The sequence below is a fragment of the Numida meleagris genome, chromosome 11 (assembly GCF_002078875.1).
Source record: "Numida meleagris isolate 19003 breed g44 Domestic line chromosome 11, NumMel1.0, whole genome shotgun sequence".
Lineage (NCBI taxonomy): Eukaryota > Metazoa > Chordata > Aves > Galliformes > Numididae > Numida > Numida meleagris.
In genome coordinates this window covers 14,061,430-14,078,733 of record NC_034419.1, presented here as the reverse complement: position 1 = coordinate 14,078,733, position 17,304 = coordinate 14,061,430, and the positions used below count along the sequence as shown (strand labels likewise).

Sequence of the window (17,304 nt, the reverse complement as noted above, 5' to 3'; positions counted from 1 at the left end):
TGACTTCTGCTCTTTTGCTTCTGAGTCTTGGTTGCTCTGTGGCTCTGCATCCCATCTACAAAGTGGGTGCCAACCCATCTGCCCACCTTGCAGAAGGAGTTTTCAAGGCAAATGCACTGACAAATGGGAGTTGCTCAGATTTTATGGCGGATGCTGGGGGTTTATTTTATTGTATTTTATTTATAATGCATGTGATTGTTTTATGTCACGTCCCCTGGGCTCTGCCCCCCATCATCCTGCAGTTGCAGAGGGAGATCTGCAAAAAACCCGAGCACATGTTTAGTGCAAAGCATGGAAAATAGCCTTGAAGCCATTGTGTGCACCTGTGTGCTTGAAACATAGCAGGTGATTTGCAGCAAGTGCCCTTAGGTTCTGTGCCAGCATCCATCTGGCAGAGTGATTTCACCTGCATCAGTCATCTGAAGGGCTGAGCACAGTTGTCACAGGATAACGCCTCACTTTGAATGGAAGTGCTGGAGTTTAGGTTTAAACCTTATTTTTTGATACAGTCTTATCTGCTGTATGACATCTTCGTCCTGAAGAAAAGCGTTCTGTCTCTGATAATCACTTGACTGTCCTCTAAGTCAAGGAACGTACCGGGACTAGAGAGAAAATCTCATTACAGCATTTTCTAAAGCTCAGATCTGACCGTGTGTTTCCAAGCAGTCATTTTCCAGGAGCGTGCTGATCTAGTGGTGTGAGGCAGCAGATTTCTGGGCACGCTGTCTTCTTGACGCCCCACATCATGATGTCCTCCACCAAGCGTGTCTAAGCTGCAGAAGTACTTGTGGTTTTCCTTATCCTCCGTGTGGGGTGTGCTAGAGCTGGTGGTGCACTGTGTGTCAGAAGCTGAAAGCAGGACCAGGAGCAGCTTGCTTTGTTTGGGCTGCCAGACTGCAGCGCGAGGATAATTGCAGTGTGCTGTCTGTTTGGGTTGGATCCCAACCAGTGGCAGTGGGGACCTCCAGGTACTTGGGAATTGCCGCGGTGAGGGCAGGGCTGCTGGCAGCCCAGCTCCAGTAGCAGCAGGGCAAAACTGGCAGAGCTTAAGAGCTTCTTTTCATTTAGAATTGGGACACTTGTAGAAAGTGATTTGCAAGAAGATAATGAAATGACAAAGTGTGTAATGCGATGGAATGATTGTTTTGTGTGAAGGCAGAGATCTGGCCACCTACACAGGGATGTTTAGCAGAGGGAAGGTGTAACGAGAAGTAATCAGAGGAAATGAGGCAAAGCCCGTTTGAGCCAAACGCTGTGTCATTGTCCCCAGCTTAAGCACTGGAGTATTTTGTAGGGGTGGTGCTTGGGGTGGGCACAATATTCTGTGGGCACACATCCTGTGAAACACAGAGGTAATGACAGCGTTGGGAGGTGAGGCTTTCATCGCTTGTGTACCACGGAAAAAAAGTTAAGAGGAAACCAAACAAATGGATATGTGTGCGTATGTTATCAGTATCAGGACAGACAGCTGACTAACCATCAGGTTTCCTGTATCAAGGAAGGGTGTAATTAAAAATGAGGAAAATGTGTTGTAACTCGGGTTTTCTCTGGTATTTTACTGTTCTTTCAAAGCTGTGAGGATTAATAAGATTCTGCTGTGTGAGAGCTGGCGGCGTGGAATTTACAGCGAGGCCGTTGCGAATAATAAACTATTCTAATGGCTTTTACTTCAGTGAGGTAATAAAAGAATTAGAATTAATGTATTTGTTTTCTTTTTCGTTTTAATGCGCCCAATTATCAATAGGGATGAATTCTAAACTCAAACACCAATCAACTCCTAAACGTTTGGCATTTTTTCAGCATCCTGAGCAGTTACCTAATCACAGCATTGCAGAGGGTGAACCAGAATCTTTTCAACCAGCTGAAGCATTAGCGGTCGTGAAGAACTAAAGCGTGCTGTGCATATAGAGCCACTGCAAAAAAAAAAAATAATGGTAGCAGTTAAGAACGGGTAAAATTAAGGGACAGAATCTGTAGGGAATAGTGCCTAAATGGGCGTACTGCTGGGTAGATTTGCTGTCTGTTCTCGTCCTTCCCTTGAGTTTCACAGTAAGTGCATCCATATGGCCACATAACCACACGTTTCTGTCATCTGCGTACTTCTTGCTGTATCTAACACTTAGTATTGGATATGAAGCTGGAAAACTACCAGCAAGGGTCGGGAGGATTTGTCTGGGTACAAGACCTGTCTGAACAAAGGGGTGATGAGAGGGCAGACTTCTGCCTTGGCAAAAATTGCAGGGCCACCAGAGACCAGCATTTTTCTAAGAGTGCAATGAGGTTATCACAGCTGGGAGTCCATTAGGTTTAAAGCATTTCACAGCGCTGGGCCACGGGGAAAAGTATACCGTGGTGACTGCGTCTCCATTGGATGTTGTTCCGGGGAAAAGAATGCCTTAAATAACTAGTGTAGTGTGATGGAATGATGCTCTTTTTGTAAAGCAAACACAACACTCCTCTTTGAGTCTCTCTTTTGTGCTCAGAGCGCGTGGTCACTGAAACAAACTTCAGCCAATGCCTCAGTGATAAATGCGTAAGTTTTTCATGACTTTCTGTGATGGAATTTTACAGAGATTAGGCTAATGAAGTGATCTAATTAAGGGCACATGCTGTTAGGTGAGCTGTTTTATTGAGACTTCTAACTGCAAATTGAAGGTCTGCTAGAAGAGCAGTTAAAGTCAACAGAAAGAGTTTTATACCACACCCAAGCAGAGATGTTCCACGTTGTGTTGTACTTCCCTCAGCAATACAAACAGCAAGGGATGTGAGCAGTCTTTATTGAAGCAGCTGAGCAATTGGACATCAAATAATGTAATTATTGACGTGGATTTTAAAGCACACAACTTACTTTCATGGATATATATGCACATGCGTATGCAGGTGACCAAAGCAGATACTTTCTTTTGAATAAAAATGGAAATGAAATACTGCAGGTGTTTGGTCTGTGTTGGATGCTCAATTTACTGTGTACTTAATTAGCATTTGTTCGTAGCACATGTCTGAAGCTTTGGAGTAGAGTAGACAACAGGTTACCTTGTTTTGAGGAGAATACATTGATTTAGTAGCCAAGTTTTAAAGGAATGAAGTAAGCTTTCCCTTCTGATATTTGTGACAACTTGTGTAGTTGTGCTGTTGGAAGGAACAAGCAGGCAGTCTTGCTCCTGGAAAGATCTGCTGCTCATCGCACTGTGAGACAAATATACACTTACATGGCTAACAGTAGCTTCTGCTATTGATTGCTGTTCTTTCTTTGATTCCAGTAGTCACATACATTGCCCTAAGAAGTTTTTATTATTTTTCTTTCGAAAAATCCAAGGTAAAGCTGATTCCTGCGTTCTTATCTACCATGTCTTCCCCTGAATTGAGAAATTCCTCCAGCACTTCACTGTTGGTGAAAAATATTGTGTCCTGTTCTCAAAACCCCAAAGTGTTCCTGGAAGGCCAGCACACTCAGCTTGTCTGACTGCGTGGTTTTGTGTCTCTTTGCTCTGTGTCTGGGTAAATCATCTTGAAAGCGTTTACACCCAGCGTCCACCCCTGTCCTGGCTTTTTGTCTTTCCCACATCCCTCTCTACCCAGTCTTCCATCTCTGATGTTAAGCAATAGGTTTGAGAGCGTTTTGTTTTTCACCTATTCTTTTATTCTACTCAAATATGACTTGTCCTAGACTTGCAACCGGCACATGAGGATCCAATAGCAAATGGAAGCCAGCTTTCCATACTGCACTGCCTTCATCCCAGCCGCTTAGGGGGAGGTGACAGAGAATGGGTGGGTGTTACATTTCCAGCAGCTGTGTGCCCCTAGTACTGACCTGCTCACAGCTGGGCTGTAATGATGCATCCCTTGGCTCATACTGAACCGCACCTCTTTGGCCATTTGTAGACATCAGATAGCTTTCCAAGTGGCCAGGAGAAAAGCTGATAACTCATAGGTTATGAAATAGGTTGTACCTTTGGATAAACAGCTTCCTACAATGGGAAAGCGCGAACAAGACAATGGTGTATTTGTTTCAAACTGGTCTTTGCCTGGGAATAACCCTGCATGCATATGTCCTTTGACTTAGAATCATAGAATCGTTGGGCTTGGAAAGACCACTAAGATCATCCAGTCCAACCATCAACCCATCCCCACTGTACCACTAAACCATGGCATTCAATGCGGTATCAACTGCAAACCACAGTGTCAGAGGTGTCAGAGGGAACTCAACCCCACACCTTTGGTCCATGGTATGTAGCACAGATGTGCACATCTGTATGCAGTCTTCTTCATCCACGTGGTGCTTTTCCGTAGCCACTTCTGCACATAGGAAGGCGTGAGGCAGCTGGTGTGTGGCACCTTCTGTAAGCATCCTCTGTGTATATTTAATTTATCATTCTCAGCTGTGCCTTTTTCCAACATTACTACTACCGAAAGGAAGCGCATCAATAATTTCTACATACAGGAAAGGTGGTCCTTTTGAAGTAAGAGTGCATGGTTGTAGCATTATCTAGACTTTTAAAAAATACATATATGAAAGAAACTGAACATAAATGCAAGGGTATAATCACCCTGTTAATTTACTTTCAGCTAATTTCACTTCCCATAAGTCACATATGCACTTACACAAATGGCAATTTTCATTCATTTCTTTGCCAATATTTAAAAGCAGAACATTACAGTGCAATCTTGTTACTACAGTTATATTGATTTATAAAATTACAGTTTATTACACTAATCCATATATTAGAATAAACCTGTGCGTAGTTACATCCAAGGTCTTCTTGCCAAACAGTGGTTTGCTTTTTCATCAGTCGTTCACAGTTTAAATCAGTGGATGTCATGCTGTTGGGCTCCGTAAGCACAGGATTAATGGCAAACTCATTAGTTCACAAAGTTTAATCTTCTTGGTGGGTGTCTCATCTCGTGGGAAATAAGAGAGATTTGGCTGCAGGTGTCTGGTGAGGCATCAGCAATCACTCAAAGAGGGATTCAGAAGGTGAGCTGCTGTGAGAACATTCATTGACTTATTTTTATTTGCTGCCAGAATACTCTTTTTTTCCCTTAAGAAAAAAGAAAATAAATGCTCCATAAGGTGCACAAAGAGGTTCTAGCTGCGCTAGTGACTACCATGCTGATGTAGTATCATTGGTGATGTGTTCCTGGTTTGGGGAGGTGCTGCTGTGGTTTGGAATATTTGGCCTAAACCCTTAAAAAAAAAAAAAAAAAAAAAAAAAGAGTGGCTTTCTTGGGGAGTGAGGCAGGTTTTGTACTCTTTTTGTAGTCATCAGCTTCTTTGAACTGATGTTACATTCCCTCGTGCTCAGCTGGCTTTGCACAGCCCTGGCATGGTGTTTCACTGCACATGAACAAGCGTGCAAAGCTTCAAGACAACAGCGAGTTATTTTTGTCCCTTGTAATCTGTTAGATCCTGATCTGTAGGGTTCCCTAAATCCCATTGATTTCTCTGGAATTAGGCTCCTGAAGTCCTTCGAGAGCCTGGGTTGGACTGATCTTTCCTCCCAGTGATGTGAAACAGAATGCAACCTGCTTCCCCTGCCCCCAAATGCTACAGGGATAAATGTGTTGAGGATTATCAACGTTCTTATTTGGTGGCAGCGAGGGCCATGGGAATACCAAAAATAGATTTAAAATAGACAAAAATAACTTGCTGCCTTGGGGGTGCACAAACCCTGAGCTGCTGCTGTGCAGCGTGGCTGAATCATTTCTCCAGGGAGGCTGTGAGCGGTCAGAGCTTCTTCCAGAGGAAGGACTGAGAGATGCAGCTGGACATAGCGTGCCAGACAGAGGGAGAGAGTGGCTTTTTATGCTCTACGAGGTCAGCCTGCCATTGCTGCGTGGTCCTTGGAGGAAGAGGGACCTTCGCAAGGTCCAGCTGTGGCATCCAGCTTTGGCCAAGGAGCATTGCTGGCAGGCTGGTGGGAACAGGAGGAGATACCTTCCCCCCTACAGACAAAATATGTAGACCTCAGGCATGAAACGCATTTCTCTCCCTAATGTCTCTGCAGAAAGATACGTCTGTCTTGGTCAGCTGCTTTCTGGGTTTAATCAGTCGTTCCTGCTGACGGTGTTGACAGAAATTCTGCTTTTAGTACTGCTGTTGTCTGTGTGGCCAGGAAGAGTCAATCAGCATCTGTTCCTGCGCATGCATCATTAACAAAGCTGTGAATTAATTTCTAGTGACAGACCACATTCTCCTTTGGAATGAATTTCTCTGCTGCCACCAAGGCTCTTTGGATGCTTGTCATGTTTGTGTGGTTTATAGGTATCAAGTCACTGGCTTAGAAAAGGGACAGACAGCATTTAAAACCTCAGAATGGGTTACCTGAGTTTGGAGTTTCAAGAGAAAATTGTACTTATAAATTGAGCGCGTTTGATTTGGGGCAAACCAGTTCTTTTCAAAACTTCTGAATTTTCATGTAGTTACAACTACAGGCAGTACCCCTTCCCTGAGGTTAATGGGGACATTAATTGTATAACGGATAACAGAAGTGTCCAAACGCAGCACTTTCTGCTGCTGTTAGAAAAAATCAGTAGCCTTGGTTTGGAAAGCATCTGAAGTCGATAGGATGAAGTGTTCTGTGTACAGTGTTTGTTTACAGATAGGTTGCACTTTATTTTTTGCTAATATAGATAAGGCTATTTCTAATACCGGGCTGCAGATAAGTTCTGGCCAAAGCTAGGCTACTGATCAAGTGTTTTTTTTCCTGGAGGGGATCCGGGCTTTGTCTGCCCTTTCCCTTCTCCACTTTCATCAGCAAATGTGCAGAGTTTGTTGTGCCTTCCAGTCAGCTGGCGCCGTAGGTGACAGATATGGGAGAGCCAAAGTGGGCTTTCCAAATTATCGTGTGACAGGAGGGAAGAAGGTGACCTCTAAGCGCTGTGCAGGGGAAAAAGGGGCTTGTTTCTTCATGTACTTCTCAGTGGAGATGAGAAGCTAATGGCTTGTGGTTTGATGAGCTGCGTTTTGGTGGCTCACCAAAGTATTACTGCCAAGCAGTGGAAATGGATGGGGAGTTTGTAGAAGGTAACTTCCAAATGACTTGCTAGAGGCTGTTTTACTGCATGCTTACAGAATCACTGCTTAAGAACTGTTGTTTGGGTTTTTTTAATAAGAAAATAACTGACTACAACCCCTGTGAAATCTTATTTTTAGATTAAAATAAGCAAGATTCTGATTAATTTAGCAGCAGGGCATCAGTGGCTATTAACAGCTTAACATGAGGCCCTGATAGATTGATAAGGAGCTAAACAGCCCCTGAATCACATATTTACAATCTGGCCATGCTATAATTGAGGCTCATGTTGGGTAATTGTCAGCATGGTTGATAGGCAACATAACAGCAGCAGCTATTTGTCTTTTAAATGGGCAATTAAATTATTCAGAATTATAGTTGATAGCCTTCCGTACATCTGAGCCATAGTCAGTTACTTGAGGCATGGATGACGAGCTTTAATTTAGTTTATGTGCAGCACTAGGCTCTCCTTGGGTAAGCCTACCTGTGTCCATGGGCTCTCCAGCCCGTGATGAGAATCCCTCTTCTGTGGCACCAGCACTAATGGTGGCATCCGAGATGATCTGTGCACCAGCTTGAGCATGACAGCCAAACCAGCAGCTGGGCAGATGTTTCTCTTAGTGTCAGGGCCGTCCAGATGTAGTTTTACCTCCAGAGCAAGAGAGAAGGCAAGACCTGCAGTGCTAACCAGCCTTATTTTTCCTTGTTTTCTTCAGTCTGCTGTGGTTGTGGGAGAAGATTTGAGCGATTCTGCTGTCAATTTGATGTCTCTACATAGTTTTATATGTTGTGGGACATTTTAGCCAAATAGGAGTGAAAGCTGATGAACCATTGAACGTGCACAAGTAGTTGGGACCGCTCAGTTTCTCCTCTGGTTACACTGTGTGATAGCATTAACAATTCTGAGCTAGTCACGCAGTGGGACATAGCTCAAATTAATTAGCTAAATTGCTACCTAATGGCAGTAAGATTTGATGCCACTTAATATTTCAGTGCAAACGTGACAAGCAGGTTAACGTATTTAAATATGATTGGGTCTCCTTTTCTGATGGTGTATCGAGGTCTTGTTTGCGCCGTCTGCAGCACTCATTGTGCTCAATTAATTCTGCCATTATCTCTGGTCTGATCTGCTATTAGCTCTGACAAAACATACAGCCACCTCACAGCCCTGTCCTTCAGTGATGACCAACCTGCGGTAAGGATGCTGCAGTGAAATATAGCGGGGGAAATCCACTCTATGCTTTGCACATAATGAAGTCGCATTAATATCGAGAGTCTTAATTACAGTTTCAAGTTTATCAAGAAGAAAGCCCCGTCGGTAGCTCGCTGCCTGCAGCGTTGGGCTGCACTGTATGCTGCACAGTTGTTTCATGCTGCAGAGGAACTCGGGGTGGAAGCTGCCAATTCTTCTTAGTGCCCCGTTCCCAAGAAGGGCTTTGCTTTGCTTAAGCACCTCTTGCTTTTCTTTTCTTTCACGCTTTCTTTCTGCCCGCCCTCTCCCCCCACCCCCTTGTGAAGCAACCCTTCTGGCTTTGTTGTAAGTGTGGTTTGTAATCATTGTACACATCCCAGATGGTTCATGAAAACTCTTTGAAATGCCATCTGCCAGGCGTGTGTCCAGCCGGCAGCCTGTCATTCTGCTACAAGAAAAACGGAGGCGGGTTTTCCCTTCCCCCTGCCTCTCTGAATTGCATTCAGTAACACTTGCTCAGATGTGAGGCAGGATAACAGCCTGAGCATCTGCAAGCAATCTTTGCTCTAGACAGCAACATGGAAAGTGGTTGGGTTTTTCGCTTCGCCCAGATAAGATATCCTAACCAGTGTTGTTTTTATTTTCCCCCTGTTTATTGCTGGAGACCAACGGGAGGTGACAAATGTTATCTCTGTGATGTAATGTTTTTCTTTTACGCCGTGGCTTGGCGTTTCTAATGCATTCAGTGTGTGTTGCAGGCAATCGCGCTGATAGCGAGCACATCTGCGATTTTTCGACTTGAACATATTCAGGAAATTAAGAACACTGAGATGAAACAAATAGATCCATTAAAATGGCTCAGAGGAATTATGGCAGAGATATAATTGTCATGTCAAATAGGCAGCCAGCATGAGTAAACTGCTGACTGCAATTTCACCGCTATAAAAATTCAGAAGGAAAAAAAAAAAGATTAATAAATACTCTCTGTGGGAAGATACAGATAAAGAAAAGATGAGAACTTGAAAAGATAAAGTAAAATGAATCCTGAAGTTCCTTGATCTTTGTCTCTCACAATCATGTGTTGTCAGTTACTGGGGGAAGCATGTCCCAATCCCTGCCATTCACTCGCTTGGCTCGAGGTGATTGACGTTTGGCGGATGCGTTCAACGAGGAGTGTTGTGGAGACTGGTTCTCGTCCCATTGAGCTCCAGGCATGGGGCAGCTACAGCACAGCCTTGGATGTACTTATTGCTGGAGCTTTTCATTCCTCTAGTGGGCCTGGTTTAGGGGAATTTGACAGGGGCCGAGAGCCACGATGCCTCAGTGAGAGTCATTACAGCGTGAATGTCTGCTTCCAAATTGGAAAGAGTTGTTGTTCTAATAAGGTGAAGGCATTCATCATCATCTCCATCCCCTTTTTTGGCTTTCCTTCCTTCTGCCTTTACCCATTCACACACAGCTCCCGGAGAAGGAATGATAGCAAAAGCACAGGAATTTATAGGCTGTCTGAAGGCTGGTGGTAAATAAAATGAGAGTGTTTCTATTTTGAAACAAGAAGTGGAGGATTTTGAAGAAATTGGGTGTCTACCAAGGTAATTAATCTACTGATAGCGATTCGAGGGTGTCATTCCATCAAGACTGACCTCTTGAACAATCTCTCAGATGAATAGGGCATAAGAAGACTTTCTGCTTTCCTGACACTTGAGGAAAACGTTTGCCAGATGTAGGCATGGTAAATTTATGCTCTTTCAACTTCTGAGAGCTGGAATCTTCCCAATTAGTTTCCAGAAGCTCAACTTCTTTATACGTTCTTCAGTCCTTTTATAGAGGATTTAAGAAGTTGTATGCACTGAGGAGATACTGCCCAGGGGCCAGGGTAGTCCCGCAGAAGTGAGAAGTCACGCTTCATTAAATATTAGACATGGTTTCCATGTCTCTAAAATTACTCCCAAGACAGCAGATTGGTTGCAACCACAGCACTCAGACACCTCCAACCCTAAGAGACCCCTCTTTTCTTCAGTTTAGTTCCCCCTATCATAAATAAAGTAATAAGTAGAAATAGGGGAGAAGAGGTCTTTATGATGTGCAAGAATATTTGGTGAGAAAAAGTGATAAAGAAACAAGGGAAGGCAGAAGTTGTCTTATCTGAGAATACAGATGCAATTTTAGTGAAGCTGAAGTGACGCTCCACTAATGGCAAGAAGGTAATTGCTAGTTTATTCCTGGATACCAAACTCTTCCAGCTGTGGTTGGGTGGAACAAGTGGTACCATCAGCTCAGCCTGAGATTTATGTCTTGGTTTGTTTTTATGTGGGTTCCTGACTCTTGTCCTTGCACTCTGTGTACCTCAGAATTGTATTTTATGGATACTGTTCTATCTTTATGATCATTTTTATTGTCCCTTTTAACACTTGATAAGAAAACAATATTAATGTACCAATTTTTACTTTCAGGCACAACCCGCCCTCCGAGAGAAGGAGAAGTGCCTGGTGTGGACTACAACTTTCTGACTGTGGAGGAGTTTCTGGAGTTGGAGCGAAGTGGGACCCTTCTGGAAGTAGGAACCTATGAAGGTATGGAGTCACAGGCAGTGAAACAAACACTGCAGGGAGCTGTGGTAGAATGTCTGCCTTGCATCGCCCTTGCTCAGGTTAACCAGCTCCCGTTACAGCCTTGCTTTCTATCCTAGCCTTCTGCTTTCCTTTTTTGCCTGTACCCAGAGAGAAGGAATTTCAATATTACTCTGTGCTTTTGTTTCTTCTCGTCAGTTACCTAAAAGATTAGCATCAGTAAGCCAGGAAAATCTAAGATGAAATCTGGTAAAAAAACACTGACGAAGACAGTGTGGCAGTGAATGAAAATGCATCTTTCCTTTGTATCTTCTATAACCACTCTCCCTGTTCTCTTTTTCTTCCCTCCTGCTGTCTCTTTCCCCTTCATCTTTTCATTTTCTTCCCTGTGTACACATCCTTCATCGCCCAATTGTGTCTCAGGATGCAGCTACATGGTGCACTGCTTTTGGCTTTTTTTTCTTCTTTCTTCTTGGATAATTACTTAGAAACTGAGTCATTGTGTTGATTCTTTTTACAGCACAGCTTGCAAACAACAGCATTGAGCCAGCCAAGGGGCACTGAAATGTCACTGGGGTGAGAGCAGGGAAAAGATGGCTTTGCCTCTCAAGAAAATGCAGGACAAATTGGCCAAATTCAGTTACACAATAGGATTTGTTTAGCTAAAGATGCAAACAAAATTTCCTTTCATTTGAAACTACTTTTGAAGCTGTGGGGTTTTTGTTGTTGTTGTTATTGTTTTTTCATAGTTTGCATGAAGATGCTGCAGATGTTGCTTGGTTTCACTCTTCCACCTCTCTGAACTGATTGGCCCCATCAGCACCAACACTAACATTCCAGCAGCAGCACTCTTCCAATATGAGCTTTTTCCTCTCCATGTTTCTAATTATAACACTAAATTAGTTTTCTTTGTCACAGTGCTCAAAATAGACGAGTTGAACTGCTTTGCCATTACTTCCCGATCATATTTGTTCTGGTGACCTTTCCACTTGGAAAGACAGAGTGGGTGACTCTCTGTAAGCTGGCTCCTGGGACGTGCTGGGAAGTGGCTTTCGGGAAATGCTGCACCCACCTGGACGGTTATAACATGGTTGTTTCATTCCTCATGTGATTATATGCCATAGCAGCTATTTCATGGATAACTCTTTTGAGTTGCTGTGCATGAGGTCAGTTTCTCTAAGTCTAATGGGTATTTCGTTTCTACGAACGATAGAAATGTCAACTTGAGGAACAGACTTGGCAGATGGGAAAGAAGCTTCTCAGCACCGTTGTCATCAGCAGTTCTGATGCTTAGTGGTGTTGGAGAGCTGGCCCACAGAAAGCCAGTAAGAAGAGAGAAAATAATGACAATGCGTGTGAACACATACGCAACAAGACAAGACTCTTTGGTTCTAATACAGCTCATTTTTCACTTCCAGCTTCATGAAATGATTTTGCTGCCTTCCAATATTTCTTTAATGGTATTGTTGTCCTTTTTTTTTTTTTTTTTTTTTTAATCTTGTGTATTGATCAAGACAGTTTTGATCTCAGTTAGACCCTGGAAGGCGGTGTGGTTCAGACTCAAGCGGCAAACACCACTCATTTTGCTTAAAAAAAATAAAGAAGGCCCACAAAGTTAGACTTCTACTGTCCAAGTTTTTGTTATTGACCAGCTTTATAGTCCTAGATTACATCGGTTTGCATTTGGTTTATGCTGCGTTTTACTGCTTTTTCCTTTTATGCACTTCCGTGGTGGAGCTGATGGTGTTTTTGACCCTGTCAGTGATGGTTTGTTCTAAACCAGATGGATAGAAGTCAGAACAAGGAAATATTCTTCTGTTTCTCTCTGGAGAACAGTAAAATAATACTGTTAATGCATGTCTTTTATTATTAATAATGCTACTTACTGTACCAAACAGGAATTAAACAGTTGGAGAGTTACTTTCAGTTACAATGGAATGAGATGATACAAAGATGAAGCAAGGGTACTTGTAGGGAATGGAGAATAGTGATGTTGAATAGGGAAATTCTGCCACATGATGTAAGACAGATTCGGTGGGACTAAATGAACCAAGAGGAGCAAGAAGCGCCTGATTGCTGCAGTAAGGCAGCAACATTTTGCATGGAGAAAGAACACCATTTCCTTAAAATGCAGCAGGCAGTTTTTAAGAACAAGGTGATGAAGTACAGACCCAGTGCTCGTGGTGGGGAAGAACACCTCGTGAGGAGCTCCTGAAATTTGAGACGCTGGGAGCAGAGGCTGAGGCTTGTGTTTCCAGCAGCCTCAATGCTGACTCGAGCAGGATTATGGTTTGGGGACAACGTCATCCTTGGGTTCCCTCTTGGTCCTTTGCTTCTAAGAGTCCACATGAGATGATGGGTGGGCGATGGACGTAGGAATGCTCTGAGTTCTGTGCCGCATTTCAGCAAAGTGTGACCTCAACAGTGAACGATGTGTTTTGACATTAATAGACGACATTCATTTGCCTTTTGAAGACATAAAGCCCCCATGAATCTGGCACTATCACTGGGAAAAACCTTGGGGGAGAAGATGTAACAAAAGCTTTTGTTTAATAATGGTTGCTGAAGAGAGCTTCTGGGGAGAAAGATTAGAAAACAGGGAGCTTTCAGAAGAGGGGTAAAACACGGAACTTTGATGCTGATATGGATACTATTGATTTGGAAGGAATAAAGAACAAGCAGAAGAGAACAGCTGGAAACCATGGAATAGTAGGAGAGCATATCAGGTTTTGAAAGAAAAACTTGGATTTCGAAAGTGCTCTAATTGCAAGGAGAAACTTCAGGCTGAAAAGGTGTTGCCTACCCACTGGGCTGCATAATATCATCAGTATTTCTTCTGGTGCACTGCAAATGTGTTCTTCTGGGCAGTTTTTGATTCACATCCCTGTGAATGAAGAGCAGGCATGGCTCTTTTCTTTTCTGGCCACCCTCTGGTATGTTCTGCACCCAAAATGCTCCATAAAATCACAATCTGGTGGGAGGGTGAATGTGAAAGTTTTAAATCATGAGGTTCCCAGATCCAGTTTTAAGATGCTGCTTTTTAACCGTGAAGCCTGGAAACTTCCCCTTTCTTCCCTTAAGAAATCTCCATTTTGATCAGATGAATCCAGGGGCTGGAGCTGAAATGCCGGAAGACCTGCCCAAAGCTGCCATGCTACACCAGTATGGGTCAGTTTTGCACCACATGCTCGAGCCAGTAATTCCCATTGACAGAAGAAAAAATGTTTTTAGCCTGCACATTATCTGGGCCTTCTGGTGGGTAGGAAAGCAAGATAATTGCAATCTCAGGCATTTATTGACCAGTCCTTCAGAGTATAAAATACTGATGGATGCATGGAAGTAATTGTGTAGGTTACTAATTATTTAGCAATTACTTCTGCATTTGAATTGCAAGGTCTCATGGGGACCCTGAGGGAGTGCTGTTTTGAACACAGCCACAGCTTCTAGGTTTCATACCCATTTCTTCTTCAGCCTGCCAAGCGGCCATGGGAAAACCAGGTGGCTGCTCTGTACTTCAGGTTCCCAGCCTGGAGAAATATGAAAACAGCACTTCCTTCTTTCTTCATTAATATTTCATCAGATATCCTGTGCCTGCGGTTATCTTCTGTTACAAATAGGAGCGAGATGGTGGCACTGATGACATTTCGGAGCTGGACGCAGCAGTGGCACTGTGCGGAGACACGCGGGGACATTGGCTTAGTGGCTGAATTTTGAATGGGGATGGCTGTGTCACCGGGGTCTGGTGAAGCTGAATTAATGAATGCCTGCCCAGCACTTAGTGATCCTCAAAAGAAAAAGTGCTGCACTTTATAACATGTGAAGGGTTATTACATTATGGAGTATTATTGTCAAGGCATCATCTTTCATTCACAGGACAAGTGTTATGTGATTGCCAAGAGAAGTAATAAGTAATCTGCATTAGTCTCATGACTAAGATGTAATGGGGTGACTTGCTAACATTTTTAAAGTGTATAAAACTAGCTACTGTAGACAGGGTCTCTGATTGCGGTACTTAATGAGTGTAATAAATTACCTTAACAGTGCAGTTAGAATTTCAACTGAAGTAGAGAGGTGTATTCAGCAACATGCTTCAAATTGAGATGCCTTTAGCCTAGCATGCCTGATGTGCATGCTTTCCTTGGGCTTCTCTGCAGCAGCATTGCTCTCCCAGCTGCTGCAGCAAAATGGCAGGATTTTCTTAGCTGTTCTTCTGGTGCCTTGACAGCCTGTGGGCCTCATCAGCTTGGTCCAAACTTGAAATGAGTGCCATGTCTGTGGTACGCAGAATGCAAAAAGATTGGGCAAGTAGGGCTGGCAGATGCTGGGGATTCCCATGCAGCAGATAAACATGTTCCACTTAATAAGATAAGATCTGCTTATTAGTGTCTCTGTACTGCAGATTGACTCAATAAATCAATAAATGGCTCCTTTGGCACTGTTTTGTAGGCAAGGGAGGTATGCACACAAGTGTGTCTGTGCCTGTGACAGAGACAGAAAGTAAAGGTTAAACTCCATTTTTTCGTTAAAGCAGTCTCTGTTTTAATAAAATAAATCAAGGAGCTGTTTTCTTCTCCAACTACTTGGTAATGATCCGACAGAAGGAAAGGATATTGTCCAAAGGGACCTGGACAGGCTTGAGAAATGAGCCCACGTGAACCTAATGAAGTTCACCAAGGCCAAGTGCAAGGTGCTGCACGTGGGTCGTGGCAGTCCTACACGTGTACGGTCTGGAGGAGAGCTCCTTGGGAGCAGCCCTGCAGTCCCTTCCAACCCAAGCCATTCTGTGATCGTGATGAATATTCACTCACAAACATCTGTGCACTGCAGAAAGATGCCTCATCTACCTTTGGCTTTTATGTCTACCTTTCTTCTTTTTTAAACTGTTAGTAAGAAGGAAAAGTACGTTTCTGTCTGGGTGTGATTATCAGTATTAAACATGAGTGCAGCTGTACTGAAGTGTCATCAGATAACAATGCTTCGTTCTACAAACAGCTAAAGTCACAGCTGAGTAACTCTCTCTGAAAACAAATATTCCAGTATCTAATAGAGTTTTAGATTGGTTTTGAATTTCCTATGGAATTTCTGCTTGGCTTCTCTGTGCATTTGCAGTGAGAAGTTTTCCAGTGTCAACTCTGTCTGAAGTTAACTCCTTGATAGACCTGCTTTTCACTGCTTTTTAGTATATCTTGAAATGTAGACCTTGGGCACAGAAGCTGTTCTGAAACACCTCTGATCAAATGAGCACAGTGCATGGCATTTTCTTGAATCCTACAGCCTTGTGCTGGATGGGCTGTGTTCCAGCCACTTCTGCGCTCTCTGTGTATGCCATGCTCAAGTTCGTATTCCCTGTGGATTTACTTGCATGTGAATATAACAAATAATCTAATATAGCTGAGCTCGGAAGCACCCTGAGTTGTCATGGCTGTCCCATGCCACCAGTATCTTTCTACGTAGGTGTTATTATAATGATCTTTTTTTTTTGTTTTGGCTTGTTAGAAATGTTCCATACATTAAAGGTGCTTGGACGTAGCTGTACATAAGCATTAACGACAACATGTGGCAACACCTGGTTGATAACACATGAAAAATTAGAAGAAGTGAGACTGATTTGATATGTAGGTGACTTTCTGCCATACTGTCATTGGCTGTAGGGCCACTCCCTGCAGTATTTGTTAGATTTCAAGCATAAATTGGAATGTGCAAATGTAGTATTTTGACTAATTTAACAAAAAATCCAGACTGATCTTTCAGTTAACCTCACCATTAGCAACTGAAAAAAAAATTGACAGAGAATCTGCTCATTAAAGCAAATTGGATTTGCGTATATTGTAGGCTAATTTCTCTGAGCTCTGTTCCGTTGTCTGTGCTTTGCTTCCGATCCAGATGCTCTATCTGTGGCCTCCTCCCGGTTGCCTGGATACTCTGAGTTTCCTCGAGGCAATTGCTAATCAATGTGCAGTTGCAGCTAGGTGAATCCTGCAGACAGCAGCCAGATCTGTCATCAGAATGTGGAAATCTGTAGCAGAATATGATCTGGGAAGGGAACAGACGAAACAGTGTAGCAGGAGCTCTGCTCCCAGGAATCCATTCATCCTGTGCTAACCAGACAGGAGCACTCTTGGCTGTATTGGATGAGCAGAGGCCCTTCTGCTAAAACGAAGGGTCAATTGTTTTGGTTCTTGTAGAGTGCGGAGAACACGAGCTGCATCTCAGAAAAGAAAACAATTACATTAATAATTACATTTGAAGTCTTCATGTCAAGACCTTGCCTTAATTTTGGTGCTTATCTCCAAGTCTCTTTCCCCAAATACACATTTGCATGAACACAGTGTGCTGCAAACCACTTTTTAAAACATGAGCTCTTAATGGAGTCCTTGTTACCACAGAGAGGTAGCTTTGAAGATCAAATACATTCTCATGGACACAGGGTCCTCTGTGCTACACAGAAGCTTTTGAATGTCTTGTTGGGGTTTTTTGGTTTGTTTTATAATTGCAAAATTATGCCTCATAGCAGGCATCAATAAGAGGA

At 43.2% G+C, this 17,304-nt stretch overlaps 1 protein-coding gene across 18 annotated transcripts in view; it reads left to right on the top strand.

Moving 5' to 3' along the window:
* The window catches only part of MAGI1 (membrane associated guanylate kinase, WW and PDZ domain containing 1), a 301,269-nt gene that overhangs the window by 208,169 nt on the left and 75,796 nt on the right, over positions 1-17,304 (top strand). For all 18 annotated transcript variants that reach the window (XM_021409802.1, XM_021409816.1, XM_021409818.1 and 15 more), the window contains exon 3: positions 10,659-10,778. In XM_021409802.1, coding sequence (XP_021265477.1) covers positions 10,659-10,778 — 120 coding nt within the window. The remainder of the gene's footprint in view (positions 1-10,658; positions 10,779-17,304) is intronic.